This window comes from Gobio gobio (genome assembly GCF_949357685.1).
Source record: "Gobio gobio genome assembly, chromosome: 17".
NCBI classification, from domain to species: domain Eukaryota; kingdom Metazoa; phylum Chordata; class Actinopteri; order Cypriniformes; family Gobionidae; genus Gobio; species Gobio gobio.
Window position 1 is genome coordinate 21,846,979 of NC_137110.1, and position 16,970 is coordinate 21,863,948.

Genomic DNA, 16,970 nt, shown 5'->3' on the forward strand with positions numbered 1-16,970 from the left:
AGGAGTAGGTGTAGTTTATTTGTAGTCATATGAACATGATGTTATTCCCAGGTGAAGAAATTGCACGACCGAGACGTCCTGTTCCAACGCCTGCACCAGCTCCAGCTCCAGCTCCTGCCCCGCCCCCAACACCTGCATCAGCGCCTGCTCCTGCACCCACTCCCGAGCCTGCTAGGTATCTATACGCACACTTACACACTTTTTGTCTGTTATTTCAAAGTTTATTATTGTTCACAAAACCTGTTTGTTTGAAAAAAAAATTTAAAAGTATAAATATGCACAAACAAAACAAAGAAAGTGATTTTTCAGCCAAAGCTGAATGGTTGGAATGAATTATTCTCCCAAGTCTGACTTCTAGTGTATTGTGTAAACGCTGGTTGCTTTTTTTGTGCATGACATTTAGGTGTAGGTAAAATACATTTTGCTGCTAAATGTTAAGCAATACATGTACAATAAATGTAGCAATAATGGTGCATTTATATTACATTTCATTGTCCACAAGTACTGCAGTATGTAGTGTTGATATGAATTTTACAAAAATAACTTGAATGGTTATTTTAATAGTATTATTTTGAGTATGGTGCCGTTTTTGATAATGTGCATTGTGTCATCATAAGCAGACAATTTGTGCTGAAACTACAATTTCTGGACCTGAAACTAAATAATTAATTAATTATATTTATTTATAAAGCACATTTAAAAACAACCATAGGTTGCTGTACATAAAGTTAAGATAATATAAAATAAATAAACAAAATATAAAACATTTAAAAAACAATACAATAAAACTATTAGAATTAACTTTTAACTCACCATAGTTTACAAGTATGGTGTAAATAAAAACTAAAAGTATTTATGCACCAATTAAAATATCTAGTTCAGTCATGAAAGTCTAGAAGCCATTTAGGTCCTTTACATGCAATCTGCAAACAGTCCCCTCATTACCGCATGGCACAAGCTGGTTGGCCTCTGCTGATCCTGCAACCAATGAGATTGCTTGCTCAACATATAAATAGTCTGGTGTATTGTTTGCTGTAAGCTAGACCTGCAGCATGCTATCAGAGTTCCTCTAAAACCTCCACTGCCTACAGTCAAACCAAAAATTATTCAGACACCAGATATAATTTTTTACTAGTGGGTGGAGGACACTATAGTTAATTTATTCATTAAGTCAGTGAGGATAGCAAAATTAAGTAAACTGTGACATAGTATACCCAAAAATTCTTCATACAGTGTACTACCAGTAAAATTATTAAAAAATTGGGACCAAAATTATTCAGACACTTTGACCTGACCATGTTTTGTTTAAGTGTTTTTTTCTTTAATTGCTAATGTGACCTTTTACACCACAGACTGAACAAAATTAAGCATTGTTTGGTAATTGGTTGCCCTAAATTGGTATTATCTAATTGTGTACTTAAATTTGACAGCTGATTGTTTTATTGTAATACATTACATACCTTTTTATCAAAGTTATCTGACATTATCAAGAATAATTTGTTCTGACACAGTTGAACTCTTGTTAAAGTTAAAAAGTTCTTGTCCTATTTTATTACCATTTTAAATACTATAGTGAATAAACTGTGATGATGTGAGAAAATGTTGAAGGTGTCTGAATACGTTTTGGTTTGACTGCAGATCTGCTATGGGATTTATGTAGCCTATGTCTATTTATGCAGCAGCAGCATATCTTCCATGTTCACAGCAGTGTGTCTGTGTATCTATTAGCAGTAGCAAGTCCATACTTGCTCTGCAGCAGCAGCAGCGTAATATATTTACATTGCCATATTTAATAACATGCTAAAACTATTAGGTAAAACAAAATACAAAACAGAATAAAAATAAAAACTAGTGTGAGTACCTGAAACTCATTGCTGGGCAGTCTCCTCCCACACTAGTGACATTCTAAATTAAAATGATGCTTATATATAACCCTGCTTGTTGCAACTTTGAGTGGTATTTACCTCTTTTAAAAATGTGTAGTTGTTTAAGTGAGTCTAAATGGATTATATCATAACATTAGAAAGCTGCAGCCTGGATGTGACTAGTCTGCATCTGTGTGGATGAGTCATGCAAATCTGGCTTAATTCTCCTCCATTTCAGTAATAAGAAATCTCCAGTGCCAGAGGATGCAACAGCCTTATTCGGCCCTCCGCTGGAGACAGCCTTTGATGAGCAGAAGACCAGTGAAGGTATATCAGTCTCTTAGTTTTGCTTATGGATCTGTCATTTACTGGGTCACTGAATTTTAACCATTCACAATCCAATAGAACCTTACCACAGCCCAGATTCTTTGTTTCTTCATTCACTTGAACAAAAATAATTTTTCTATGTTATATACAGTATGTGTCTTCTGGAGACTCACAGAGGGTATAAAGATGATGCTCATATTTCAGCTATAAATATTGAGAGTACTGTTTGTATGCTTATATAATCATTGTACTAGTTTTTAATCTTATGTAATGTGAGCTATAGAACAAAACATTCATCAGTGCTTACTAGTTGTGTTGCCACCCACTCAATTCCATTTGCAGCAGTTGAGATTAAAACAATTAGATTTATAGGCCATTTATGACAGATATAGGGATAGATAAGTGTTGCATGGTGATTCCTTCCTCTCTGTGAGTCACGCAGCTGTTAATTCTGCTCCCCATCAACTGTGTATCATGTCCTCTTCCATAAATTAGCGGTGATAGAGGAACCTGAGGTTTGGGGTGCACCCCTGCCTGAGCAACACCTAGAATCCTCACTGGCAAGACCTTTTCCTACAGGAAGTAAGTCATTGCTTGTGTGGCATGATTGCCATCATCCTGGTACCATAAACCCATAAGTTCCAAAACGGTGAACGGTTGATTGAGTGGAAAAATCATGATTGCCTCCAGATTTTTTTATTTTAACTTCCCCTTTGGCAGTCTCCATTAACCTACTAATTTCTCAAGTCATTAGCTATGAAAACGATCAAAATCCTAAGAGTGATCCAGCTCATCCTGTACTCATGTCTTTTGGTGACGGTTTACTCAACGTGGCCTATTTTCATGCATGCTTTAAAAAAGCTAAATGACACTGAGCTGTATGTGTGTGCTTAAGTTAAGTTTAAGGCTATGATTATAAATGAAAATGTGTCTTCTAATAGTGATATATCTCTGAATTTACATAAATATGTAAATACTATGGCTTGCATGACTACTCATTTTTGCTAGAACAGTAGTCGACTGTGACTGAGTCAGTGTTTAGCATATATAAATTACTCAAAGACTAGCTGCTTCAACGGTCTAGGCAGCTGGAGAGTTTGATGTGGTGAGATTTAATATTTATTTAACAAGGCTAATAACTTGCAACTTGCCTGACAAGCCAGACCCACATCAAGATGTTGGGTCTGGGAACTCACCATTAGCATTGCTCAATCCGAGGGGCGGTATAAATGGTTGTCTTTCAAATTCCCTTTGCACGCAATAGGATAGTGCTACAACCAACCAGAGCAACGAAGAAGGTGAAGCGGAGCGAGTTGATAGAATAAACTTTCGCCGTATCCGGTCAGCAAAACTCTGAACACATCTTCCTTTCTTAAAGCCATAAGAAGTGATTCAGATATTATCTTTGTATTATGTATAATAATAATAAGACCGATTACTCATTTTTAAAAACTAGGAATGGAATAAAATAAATTGTTTATGACCAGTCTTTTGAAAGCAGAATGAAACCGTGATTATATAAGCTTTGATAAATGTTTAATTAAAAAAAAAAGTATAAACATGTTGATTTTGAGAGCTCTAGTAAAAAAAAATTCTATCAAATTATATATGGCCCTCTAAGCACCCTAACTAATCATAGAAATTAGAGACTAATTGACTAGTCTGTGCAAGCCCTGGTTATATACATACTGAACAAATAAGTGATCCTTGAACATAAATTAACATAAAATTGTTACAATCCTAAATGAAAGTAGTGTGAATTACTAGGTCACAGAGAGTGAAGTGTTATCATAGGCTGAGCTATTCATCCCATGTCACAGTCCTTCTCTGTTGTCCCTGACTGCCTGAATGAGACCTTGCCTTTGCATGGTGCTGTGGGGCATGGAGACATTGCCTATGGGGGGTGGGGGGGTGAATGTAAGAGCTTATCTTAGCCGCACTAATGTCATTGCAGCTCTGCCTCCGCTTCCGCCTAAGAATGTGCCGACCTCCCCTCCTCCGATTGAATCTCCTGCTACAGAGCCTACTGGTAAGATCCCCCACCATCAGGGTCTCAGAAAACAGGGGTGTCTAATCCTGCTCCTGCAGGGCCACTGTCCTGCATGTTTTAGTGCCAGCCCTAATTAAGCACACCTCAACCAACTAATAAAGACATACTAGAAACTTCCAGGCAGGTTTATTTGGGCACGTGGAGCTAAACTCAGCAGGACGTTGGCCGTCTTGGAGCAGGTTTAGACACCCTTGGTCTATACAAATATCGGACCCCAACAAGTGTTTGTTTGGTTTCTTTTGTGCTTGTGTTTTGGCACTGTGTCTTGTAACTCTTGCCTTTTCATTTATCTTCGCTTCTGTTTATGGCCTGCTAATAATATTTTCTGTTTCTTTATGATATCTGTGTGGTACCCGATGCAGATGTACAGATAGAAGAGGAAAATTCAAGGCAGATCTCACAGAGGCCCTCTATAACTGATCTGGACAACATCTTTGGTCCAGAAGACTCTCCGAAACCTGGTCAAGATGCTGGAGATAAATGGGTCTGCTTCAATGAAGAGTCACCTGAAAGACCTCCTCCCTCTGAAGCAGGAGAGCCAGCACCTCCACTCCCCTCGTCTCTGCCTCCCCCAGCAGAACCAGCACCCCCATTACCTAAATCACCCCCTCCATCTGAGGAGCCTTCTTTACCAAAATCTCCACCTCCTCCTGCAGAGCTGGCACCTTCTCCTCCTTCCAGTGAGTCACAAAGGGAAAGCCCCCCACCTGTCCCCAAAGACACCACTCCTTCTCCTCCAACTGTCCCGCCTCCTCCGGTGGAAGAGGCCCCACCCCCTCCGGTAGAAGAGGCCCCACCCCCACCGGCACCAGAGGATCTTTTTCAGTCCACTACAGACTTTTTGCCATGTGCTCCTCTGACAGAGACCCAATCAGACTCAACCAACAGCCCGCCAAGCACTGTAGAGACAAGTGTACGCACAATCCCTCCGCCCTTGGTTCTGAACCAAGAGGACAAGAAAAGCCCTGATGAGATTCCATCAAAAGAGGACCCCATTGAGAGCAGCACTTCACCCAAAGAGATTTGTCAAGGACCACGTTCGACACCTCCTCCTCCACCACCTCCTACGTACAGGGCGGTAGTGTCATCCCCAGGGCCCATCGCTCCAGCTAGTACGGGTGGAAATGAAAGTGGTGAGTCTGATCTAAAAAAAAAACTTGTCAACCAGAGAAGCGGCCACATTAAAGGTTTAGTTCACCCGAAAATTAGCATTCTGTCATCATTTACTTACCCACGTGTTATTTGGACCCCGAATGAGGTTCTTTTTGTCTGTGGAGCATAAAATTAGTTATTATTGTCTTTCCACGTGTTGAAATTGAATGATGACCATGTGATGACCAAATTTTCAGTGAATACATAATTTTGTTCTTCACACAAAGCTATCACATGGCTTCAGAATACTTGAAATATAGAGCATAAGGCATATGGACTTATTTTATTATGCTTTTTGGTCCTTTTTGGAGCTCGACAACTGCTGGTCCCCATCCACTCTCATAGTATGAATGAGAGCAGCTCAGGCATTCTGGTAAACTTCTCTTTCTGTGTGTCACTGAAGAAAGAAAGTCACTCAGGTTTGAATGAGTAATGATCAGTATTTCATTTTAGGTGAACTAACCCTTTACAACCACCAATATAAAAAAATCCATGTTATTGCATAAACACTTTTTGATTTATAGAATATACCGTTGGGTAATAAGCAGTAGCATAAGTTTCTGCATATTAAAAATGCATATAAATTCAGTCTAAAAGTCTACATTTTAAGTCGTTCTGCTCTAATCACCACCATGTTATATGGATTTTTACAGGAGAGCCTTCTTAGTAAGAGGGGTGAAGTGTATCTGACAACTTTTTGCTTCATTATTTTCTATATAGAGACATGTACAGTCTTACCACTCTTGCACTACTACTGGTACTACAACATTTTTGGGTTTCGTGTTTTAGCAGTGCTCTAATCAGAAGTGTCATGCTATCTATATTTATATACTGTAAACATCTTCATTTTCAAAGATTCAAATAACGTTTTTGTTTTCATTGTTTCCACAGTAAAGTGCGAAAGTCGTCATAATATATTCTAAGCATCCTGGCTTTCTATAGGTGATTTGTGAGGCTATTTTGATCAAGTATCATACATTTTTGAATGTATTCCCATTTTATACAAATCAGGAAGAACTCTTGAATGGGCTTGATGCATGTTACTCTTTGAATGGCTTTACTTTAATTGAATACTCTCGCTCCACAGGCTCCTCCTCCCCTGCACGCCCTTCTACGCCATTGGCTACCAGCAGCTCTCCCCCTCCCCCTCCCCCACCTCGGCCACCCTCACGACCCAAACTGCCTCCTGGGAAGCCAAGCGTAGGGGATGTGGTACGTGATAACATAAAAAAATTACAATACTTTCAAATGGTAACTATTACGGTTGTTAATTGCTCTGTTAATTCCCAACAAACTCACTGACCTTTTCATGGTCAGGAACTTATAGGGTGCAAGAACTCATTCCTCAGAAAATCAGACCCAGCCTAAAAGTTGACATTTGCTACATATTTAAAGTCCCCCTGTAGTCAATAATTGTATCCCTTTAAACTCATCTTTGATTACCAAAATTATATATTTTAAAAATTTTCCCATGGAAAAAAAAATTATACAGGCCTTAAAATAGCTTGATTGTACTTATACAAGTTGATCTATCAGAATGTTAATGCGCTTTACGTATCGCTTTCTACAACGTCGGACACATAACGGTAATTAATATGAATAGCCTTTGACTATGTTATCAAACAGCTAATAATGTGTTGCTAATGTTACACAAATCATGTCACTGTTCGCCATCTCAGTCTGCCTTCTAAAAATCAGAATCCTTAGAAACATTTTAAACAACTTAGAAAGTAATGGAGAAAGGCATATAGTTCATCTTAACATCGTAATATACATCATATACATAATTCACCCGCTATATTGCTAAATGTACCTGATTTTTCATATCAACAGAAAAATATATTGGGATAACGTGGCTTTTCTTGAGACTCCCCTGCTTCAGAGCTTATAATGAATAATTAATGATATCCTTAAGCCCATCCGTACTTTGACGTGATTGGTTACAAAGTAGTTTGTGACGTAAGAAACACCAGCGATTTCAAACCGCGTTTTTGAGACCATCTTGTTTTCACTGCAGTTTTAAGGTGAAAACTAAATTTTAAAAATTCATTATTTAGTGAAACAAACCACAAGGAGCACTACCACAGCAAGTATATTTCCCCTGATTACCTAACCAGAATGATAAACCCCTACTCTTCTGTTACTTAACATCCCCTCTGTCTATTCTTCCTTTTCCCCCGCTTTTCAGAATCGGCCGTTCAGCCCCCCTGTACACTCGTCAAGCCCCCCTCCTCTGGCTCCGCTGGCCCGTGCGGAGAGCACCTCATCCATCTCCTCCACCAACTCTCTGAGTGCTGCCACCACTCCCACCGTCGGTAAAGAGCTCTCCGTGTCTGTGTCAGGTGTGACTCCATTTCCCATCATTCTCTCTGCTTTGCCATGCCGCTCTGTCGTTATGCGTCTGCTCTGGAAATCAGCCTTGCTATCTAGAATTCAGTGTAACAGGGGCCTCTGTTTCTTAAGGTGCCATAGTGCTCAGTATTCAGCACAGTTTTGAATTCAGTTTTGCTTTAATTTGAACTGAAACAGTATGATGATGCTGATGGTTAGTTAAAAAATACTGAAGTGAAATCTCCAGCATTCTGCGGTCATGTATTAGATCACTGGAAATGACAGTGAAAGATTCATTGCTTTGCTAAAAATATAGTTTTGCTTATCATAGATTGTATAATAGCTTGTGCATCAATTTGTCTTGTGCATGTTTAAAGGTCCCATGACATTTTCATTTTATGAGGTTTTTTTTACATTAATATGAGTTCCCCTAGCCTGTATATGGTCCCCAAGTGGCTAGAAATTTTGATAGGTATAAACCGAGTTCCGGGTGTTCTGCTCTGCCTTTGAGAAAATGAGAGCTCAGACGAGCTGATCTGGAATCTTCCCTGTATGTCGTCATACGGGGAACGGTTACCTCCCCTTCCTCTGCTTTGCCCGCTCAGAGAATTTGGAGAAAATGGATTCCATTTATCAGTCACGATGTCAGCACATCGCTTTACAAACAGACTTTTGCCATATGGATTTGACAGCAGTGCCACAAACAGTGAGTACCAGTGTTCATTAATGCCTGATCTGTGATTAGTGATTTCTGATGTGTAGCTAATCATTCAAGTTCACACAGTCTTTCTTTCTAAATCGTTTAATACTGTCAGTCCCACCGCTGGCCGTATTGATGCCCTAAGCGTAATGCATCACTGAATCAAGCCAGTGACTAAAACGATAAACTTCACATGGTTTCTGTTTGTAGCATGAAACAATTTTGATTAGACGCTAGATTAGTGATCAAAGAACACTCTCTTTATAATGTTCGGATCTGTCAATCACACGTCGCGAGTGTATCTGCACACTTGCCCAAACTGCCGTTATATGAATGACGCTGTTATGCTGCACAAAGCTCTTACTGTATTCACGTTGATGCCGTGTTTGCTGTTAGTTGTGGTGAAAGCATTTTGTGAGAGAAAACGCGCTGCAATGACGAGATCACTGCATTCACGCGATCAACAGACTGCGTAGAATAAGGAGGAAGACGACAGGGTCAGTGTGACTGGGACTCGTGTTTATTCAGAACTCTCAGATACAAACAAAATAAACTCGTGCTCACAGTGCTCTCAACAACTCGGAACAATAAAACTTTCTCAGCTATCTTGCTCCGGGTCTCTCTGGTCCACAAGTCCTTCTCTCTCTCTGGCAGCGCTTGCAGACCTCACTAAACCACGCCCCCTCTGCCACATAATCTAATACTCATTTCAAATGCAAAGATGTCAGCCAATCACAACAGTGGGCGTTTTCACTGAAGTCTCATATCAGACCCGCCTAGAGGGCTAATATCAGTATAGAAAAAATGCTTTTTATTTCTAAATTATGACATTTTTTTTATGTAAAAACCATACTAACAATATAAGTACACCTCAGGAAACATGCAATAATAAAAACAATCCATGCCATGGGACCTTTAAGTGGAAATATTGTTAGGATTAATTGGATATTGTATAGATAAAGTTCATAACAATCCCTAAAATTCTTGATATGTAGAAAATAAACAAAAGCCTAAAAAGGTGTTATGTTTCACAGGTGAGGCTTAAGTCAGACTAATATGCATGTTTGAGCTGTTTTATCTGAAAGCAACTTGCAGTGACATATCTTAAAATATATCAATGCCATTGTTTTGTCTCAAGATGCACACTAGTAATGTTGTTGTCCAAGGCACATTTATAAAAGCTACTTAAATGTTCTAATTTAACTAAGGTCTAGTTCTGGCTTAGTCTAAGCCCTGTCTGTGAAATCAGGCCAATATGTCTTTGCTGGTGTTTTCAAAATGCCATGTATGGCATCTGCTGTACCGGGTTGAATGCTTTTATTGGAAGCTTTCATTAATGCTAGGCAGGTACAGTTTTTATTCACATATTTACAGTAGCATAATATCCTGAGATTTGCAAACAGTTTTGTCTTGTGAATCAAGAGTTTTTTAATCTAGAGCTTTTGATGGATGTAGGTCTATCTGTTGCTTGTGCTATTCCATCCTTTTAGAGTTTTTTTCATCCTTTTCGATTTTTTTTTTTACCATTCCATAAATTTTTCTTCTGTTATCGTCTTTTTAGCATTTTAAATCTGTTCCATGCATCCATTGTGACGTCTGAGATTAATGACTGTGACTTTTTTTTTTCTTTGCAATTATTTGTCATTTAATTTGAATTGCGTTCATTTTTTTGTTTGTGTTTTGTCGTCTTTCTTGTCCTGTCTTTTGGGCTGACGTAATTGTCTGATGTCAGAAGATGACGCTTTTGTAGACAAACTTCCCAACTTTGAGAGACGGGCAGACATTCCTGCAGGTACGCAATGAAACCCTCCTGATTTGATGGATGGGATGGAGACCATTGATTCAACGATGTAACAAATGGTTACATTACCCATAGAGTCAGTTGTCAGAGCATAGCTCATTCATGGTGATCTCTTTCTTTTTTTCACCAGTGACTAAAATAGTAAATAAGATAAAAAATGAGTTGATTTTCACATAAAGCATCTTTTAAAGGAATTTACCATGTTATTTGCGACTTAATGTCTATGGCCAGAATCAGTGGCTTGTTGTCGATTACAGCAATACATTTATAATGGAAGCCTGGCATTTAAAGCTGGCAGTACAGACAATAAATGGAGAAATTAAACTTTTTTTTTTTAATTAAACTATTTAATGGAGGCTTGTTAGCAGACCAGTGTGATAAAAGCTGCATACAGCCTTATCTGTGCAAAGGTATATTCAACTCACTCATGTCTGAGTAGCTGAAAAAGTGAACATGGATACTTTCACTGGGACATGGAACATGAGCTAAGTTGGGTCTTAATTCTACAAACTCGACTGTTTTTAGTAATACATTTGGTAGCTAGAAAATTAAACTCACACTGAACTGATTTAAACAACTAAAAAATGGATACTTCGCATTCTCAATTCTAATAGGATGAGCCATATTTGAAGCTGTTGAAAAATAATATATATAGTAAATGATTCCAAAGTCCTACAGTTAGAGTATTGAACTATATTACTTTGCAGAATAATTATTACGATTGTTATTAATGATACATTTAACTCTCCTTTATCATATTGCTATTGCTGCTATTGTTCTATAAAATGATGCATTTGCTGTTTATTTTTATAAACTAATATTTTATGTAGTGATCAGCAGCATACCTCAGATTCTGTCCATAGACATTAGGTTGTAAATAACCTAGAATATTCCTTTAATTCACCAAGGACTGTTTGGCATTTTTAGCACATATTTTAAAAGGTTTTTTTTTTTCACTCTGCTTCTCTCATGTTGATTACAGTCAAACACTATTTGCCTCAGTATTTACTTTTACATCCATTTTTAAATCTTTCTGTCGTATTTTGCTATTCACATCCATGAAAGATGACATGTCTGTATAGCCCATCATGCATGTTAGACTGCTCCGCCTGTATCACATACACAACACCCCACATCTTTCATCCGCACTGACATCAAAAACCAGGAACAGAAGGGTCTTTTAGTCCCTGAAAAGCATCTGTCTGGTTGTAGACTCTTCAGAAAACTCAAAGAGCACCACTATCCTGCTTGAACAGATGACACACACACACACACACGCACACATCCTCTCAGTGTTTGAAGTGCGGTCTGGAATTTGGCCCAAGTGGCAGCAGTGCTGATCAGTATGCCTGCCTTCGCATGCGTTCGAGTGGAGAGCTCTCAGATGTTGCACCTGGGTAAAAGCATTTCTAACATTGTTAGGTCCAACTTTACTGCCACATGAATGTAGTCCTCACAGGTCAAATTCACATCTTTAAATTTGATCTTCAACATCCTATGCTGCATTTCATTCAAATTCAAATGTTGAATATTCCTGCTTGATATCTCTGACCATAAAGTGTCTGATGTTCAGATGACACAAAATGACAACACTTCCTTTATCTTTGCAATTATTTGAGTGGCTCTATTCAACGCAAGCATTTATTCTGCAAGGGTGAGATTATCAACAGAGGATCATTTACTGTGTTTTGTCTCTCTCTCCAAATATCATAAACCGTTTTTAATCCTATAATGTAAGAACTTAAAAACTTAAAAGTAGATGTTAAAGGGTTCGTTCGACCAAAAATGAAAATTCTGTCATTAATTACTCACCCTCATGTCGTTCCAAACCCGTATGACCTTTGTTCATCTTTGGAACACAAATGAAGATATTTTTGATGAAATCCATGAGGTTTCTGAACCACCCGTAGGCAGCAATGTCATTGCAACTTTCAAGGCCCAGAAAGGTAGTAAAGACATCGCTAAAATAGTTCATGTGACTACAGTGGTTCAACCTTAGTTATGATGTAACGAGAATACTTTTTTGTGGAGAAAAAACAATAATAATGACTTTATTTAACCATCTCTTCTCTTCAACATCATTCTCCTACTCTATTCACGTAGTAAATAGCAGCGCTACCAGGTTCTACGTCAGAATGGCGCTCAAGGTCTTATGCTGCGTTCACGCCAAATGCGAATAGAGCTTCAGGAGCGAGTAATTTCAATGTTAAGTCAATGGAAAGGTGCGTTGACGCGCGTCTGGAGGTGCTGCGGTGCGATAGACGTGTTTCCGCCTCATTCATGCGTCCAGTTCGCGAATTGAGCATCTTGCGCGATACGCGCGTTACACGCGAGTGGTGCTTTTTGTGCAATCATGGGTTTGAAGCGAATTCGCGTCTGACACCCGAGTTGAAAATTTTTTACTTTGCCGTCAATTCGCTCCGCGTTGACCAATCAGGAGCCTGCTTGCTGCTTTCACGTGGTAAAGTGACGTGATGAGAAACCCTGCATAATTTAAAAATACTACTATTGTGTTACAAAATTAGGTTTTAAGACTTTTTCAGGTGAGAATGTAGTTGTTTAAAGCTCAAATCTGTGGTTTATTTATAAAGAGAGTGCCTATTTTTAAAAATAAAATCTGGCGTTTTCGGAGTTGTGAGATCCAGGCGATCACCGGGCCCTCAGCGCTCATTAACCCCGGCGAGAGCAGCCTTTCCTCGGCTAGTCCTTCTGACGTTTGCCGCTGGCTCTGATGTCCTGTAGTGGTTCGTCTTGTGTGGATCTAACGGGCGATCTTTGGTGTCATGAATCTATAATTTGTTGTCTGACAAATCATTTTGACTGAGGGCAAAGAGAAGTTTCATAACTTTATTTTTTTTAAGGATATTTAAATATACATGCAGTGAAGATAATGTAGGAGTTGCCTGGACCACATTTGTGTGGCTATTAATGATTAATATATATCTTTAATGAAAATGAAAAGAGGCAGAGTGGTGTTTTATGACATATTTATCCTGGAGCGCCTGGAACGCGTGTCTATTTCGCTTCAAACGCTCAATTTGCTCAACGCTCAACGCTGTGGACGCACGAATAGATTCAAAATGTTCAAGCTTCCAACTAGGCGCGGTAGACACGATTTTGACGCTCTATTCGCATTTGGTGTGAACGCAGCATTATAGATTTGGAGGATGAGAATGACTGACATAATTTTCATTTTTGGGTGAACAAACCCTTTAATCATCAACTGTGTACATCCCCCTGGGTTGCAATATGCGAAAATGTAATTTTCTGCACAAGTTCAGTTGGTCTTCTATTGCACTATTCCAGGTAGGACATTCTGAGATGAAAGGAATGCAGCATTGGAACATCAATTTAACGGTTCAAGAAAACACATTGAGATTCTGAGACTTTTTGTACAACTCACATCTTCTCATTGCTTAAGTGATCGTCACTTCATTCATAGTAGTAGTCGTGGTTTTGTCTAAAGTTGTATTACCACTCTCCAGCACAGTAGAAGAAGCCCTCATTTGCTTTTCCCTCTTGTGTCACCCATTACCGCCCCCTGTTGCCCATCATCCCTACTGCTGCTACCTCCTCCAATTCACATATCAGACATGAGGAAATAGGCCTATACATGATATACGTTAAACAAAAAAGTGAACTGTAGTAACCAAAAGCACTTTTTAAATGTCAATTTTAAAATAAATATTTTACCCAAAAATGAAAGTCTGTCATTATTCATTCAAATTGTTCTAAAGTCCTTTGCTTTTATTTCTTCGATAGAACAAAAGTACACACTGAAATGACAAAAACAATATAAAAGCACCATAAAAGTGTGTTTGTGTGAGGAACAGACTGAAATGTAAGTCACTATTTGCTGATAATCTATTTGAATCAAATCAGTGAAGAACAATTCATTCATGAATAACTTCAGAAGACATGGAAAATAGTGCAGTCGTCTACTATGATACTTTTATGGTCAAGTTGCTTCGGATGCCGCAGCATCTGCTTAATGAAGAAATGTAAAAGCAATGGTGCATTTTGTCCATTTTAGAGAAAAACTGACAGTATACAAGTTTAAAATGTTAAAAGGGTGGCTGAATATGATAGAAAATTCTGTTTTGGATAATCTATTCCTTCACAAGTTTGTGAATAAGCTGTTTAACATCATCCTTGAATCTACAGGCTTTAATTTCTAAGCAGCTCAAATCATCTCCAGCTTTCATCTGTCCTGATATTTTATGTAAATCAATCAGAATGTTAAAATATTTGATAGAATATACATTTTGTACTCTCAAAAACTCCTAGCTCTCAAAAAAATCACTTCTCAGCTGTCGAACAGGCCAACAAATAGTGACAACATAGACATTGTACATTAAAATCAAAGTTTGCACATGCAACATTATTAATATCAACTATAAATCTGAAGCTAATAGCAGCTGTATGTCACCTGATTTCCGTACTTCAAGTCTTGCTGCAAACTTAATGACTGAAAATTACACAAAAGATTGAATTAGATTGACTATTTTTATTGTTTGCACTTTTGTGAATGTTTCACACATCATAGTCATCCCCATCCTAAGTGAATTGTGACCATCTTTGACCTGTGACCCCGGCCCCCATCACTGTGCCGTATGATGGACCTGTGTGTGACTCACGCTACTGTCCTTCTCTCCCCCTTCTCCTTCCCTGCCTCTCCTCACTCCCCCCATCCTTATGCCTCCTCCCCCTCCAACACAGAGACAGACCAGCCCTCCCTCGTGTGGTTTGACAGAGGCAAGTTTTATTTAACCTTTGAAGGTAAGTTGGGGTTTATAATCTAAGGACGTAGCGCGTGCACACTCAAGTCTCATCTGACATCTGACTCCCCCTTTTCTCACACATTCGTTCCTTCGTCAAATCACTGTGACATTTGCTTGACATCTGCCTCGCTCTGTATATCTGCTTTGCCATTTAACTGTTCATCTTACTTTTCTTTTCTTTCACGACCATCGTATTTTCACCTGCGTCACTAATATGTCTTCTGGTTGTTGTGGCTCGTCTGCTTTGATCTTTTCATTCCGACTTTGGTCTTGGATCATAACACAATGTTTCAGCTTCAGGTGCATAACATTGAAGCTGAGTGTTATCTGTTTCAACTTCCTTTCTTTTTCTCTTCCATTCTTTTTTCTTTTTACTTATCCTTGGTTGATCTTATAAATCCAAATTAATAGACTTGCATTACAATTCAAGCATTCAAAAAGAGACTAGAAACGGCTTCACATAGAAAAGCATACATTTTATTAAACTCTGTTAAACAGAAATACTGAAGAACTGGATGATTTTAATGATGTTCAGGTGTGCTCAAAAATCAACAATCAGCTTGTGATTATGAGTCATTGTTCTTCACCACAATTAAAGTCACTGTGTAAACATACCGTAATATTTAGACACTTTTGAACACTTAAACCCCACTGAAAAATGTCTCAAATGTCTGAACAAAATATAAAACCATGTCGGATCTGCTAAAAATGCTACTACACCTGTTCTAGTATCATTTTTCACCATCAAGCCATCCTAGGTCCTTCTTTCAGAAGAACACAATCTGAGTTATATTAAAAAATGTCTTGGCTCTTCCATGTATTATAATGGCAATGAATGGCAGCCGAAAATTGAAGGCCAAAAAAGTGTATCCATCCATTATAAAAGTAATCCACACGGCTCCGGGGGGTTAATAAAGGCCTTCTGAAGGGAATTGCTGGGTTTTAAGAAATATATCCATATTTAACCTGTTATACAGTAAAAAATATGTAGCTTTCCTTCAACTTACGAAAAAAGCGTAACTGGCACGACGATGGCGTTGGACATAATGTACGCATTTTGAACTGCTAGATGCTTTACACTTTCTGTGTAAGTTGAATACGGAAGGTGGTTTGTTGAAAGATAGATATTTTACTTTGTTTTAAATATGGATATTTTTCTTACACAAATCCATCGATTCACTTCAGAAGGCCTTTATTAACCCCCTGGAGCCGTGTGGATTACTTTTATAATGGATGGATACACTTTTTTGGGGCTGCCATTTACTGCCATTATAATGCTTGGAAGAGCCAGGACATTTTTTTTATATAACTCTGATTGTATTGGTCTGAAAGAAGAATGTCATATACACCTAGGATGACTTGAGGATGCGTAAATTATGGGACTATCCCTTTAATGCTACTTAATTTACCAATGTCTTTGCTGCTGACTTTCGATGCTATAATTTAACAATATAAACAACCAAATTACTTTGCTTTAGCAAAAAAACTATTTTCGTTAAATGTCATGTCTGTCTTTTTTTTAATGGTTAAATTTGAAATTTGTTATACATTTAACAGGCATGAATTTAGTGAATTTTCTTAACTGTCGCTTATTTGTTTCGTATGCAATTTTAATGCAAAAGAGCCTCTCATCTGTGATTTAGTTTTGCTTTTCCACGTTGCGTTTGCTTTGCCCAAAGTGAACTATCTGTCACGATTCACCAGTGAGTGCCCCTGATTACCACCAGAGGGCACTCCACCCTGGACTGTCATTCCAAAGATCACATTACCCATAATCCTTTGCCCGGACTCATCAGCAGTCATTGTTTACACCTGTGTCTCATTTACCTCATTAACCTCTGCCTATATCTAGCCTGTTCACCCTGTCATTCACTGCGAGGTTTTGTTTGTTACGTACTACGCCGAGACTCAAAAGGATAGCGAGCTAAATGCAGCTTTTATTACGGGGACAATCCAGACACGT

The 16,970-nt window shown here is 38.5% G+C and overlaps 1 protein-coding gene across 4 annotated transcripts in view; it reads left to right on the forward strand.

The window, feature by feature from the left end:
- The window catches only part of sgip1a (SH3GL interacting endocytic adaptor 1a), a 92,472-nt gene that overhangs the window by 62,460 nt on the left and 13,042 nt on the right, over window positions 1–16,970 (forward strand). For 3 of the 4 annotated variants that reach the window (XM_079841237.1, XM_079841238.1, XM_079841239.1), the window contains 9 exons: window positions 52–175; window positions 2,104–2,192; window positions 2,688–2,774; window positions 4,147–4,221; window positions 4,605–5,375; window positions 6,482–6,606; window positions 7,583–7,736; window positions 10,158–10,217; window positions 14,946–15,005. In XM_079841237.1, coding sequence (XP_079697363.1) covers window positions 52–175; window positions 2,104–2,192; window positions 2,688–2,774; window positions 4,147–4,221; window positions 4,605–5,375; window positions 6,482–6,606; window positions 7,583–7,736; window positions 10,158–10,217; window positions 14,946–15,005 — 1,545 coding nt within the window. The remainder of the gene's footprint in view (window positions 1–51; window positions 176–2,103; window positions 2,193–2,687; window positions 2,775–4,146; window positions 4,222–4,604; window positions 5,376–6,481; window positions 6,607–7,582; window positions 7,737–10,157; window positions 10,218–14,945; window positions 15,006–16,970) is intronic. The other variant, XM_079841240.1, reaches the window with a different exon arrangement.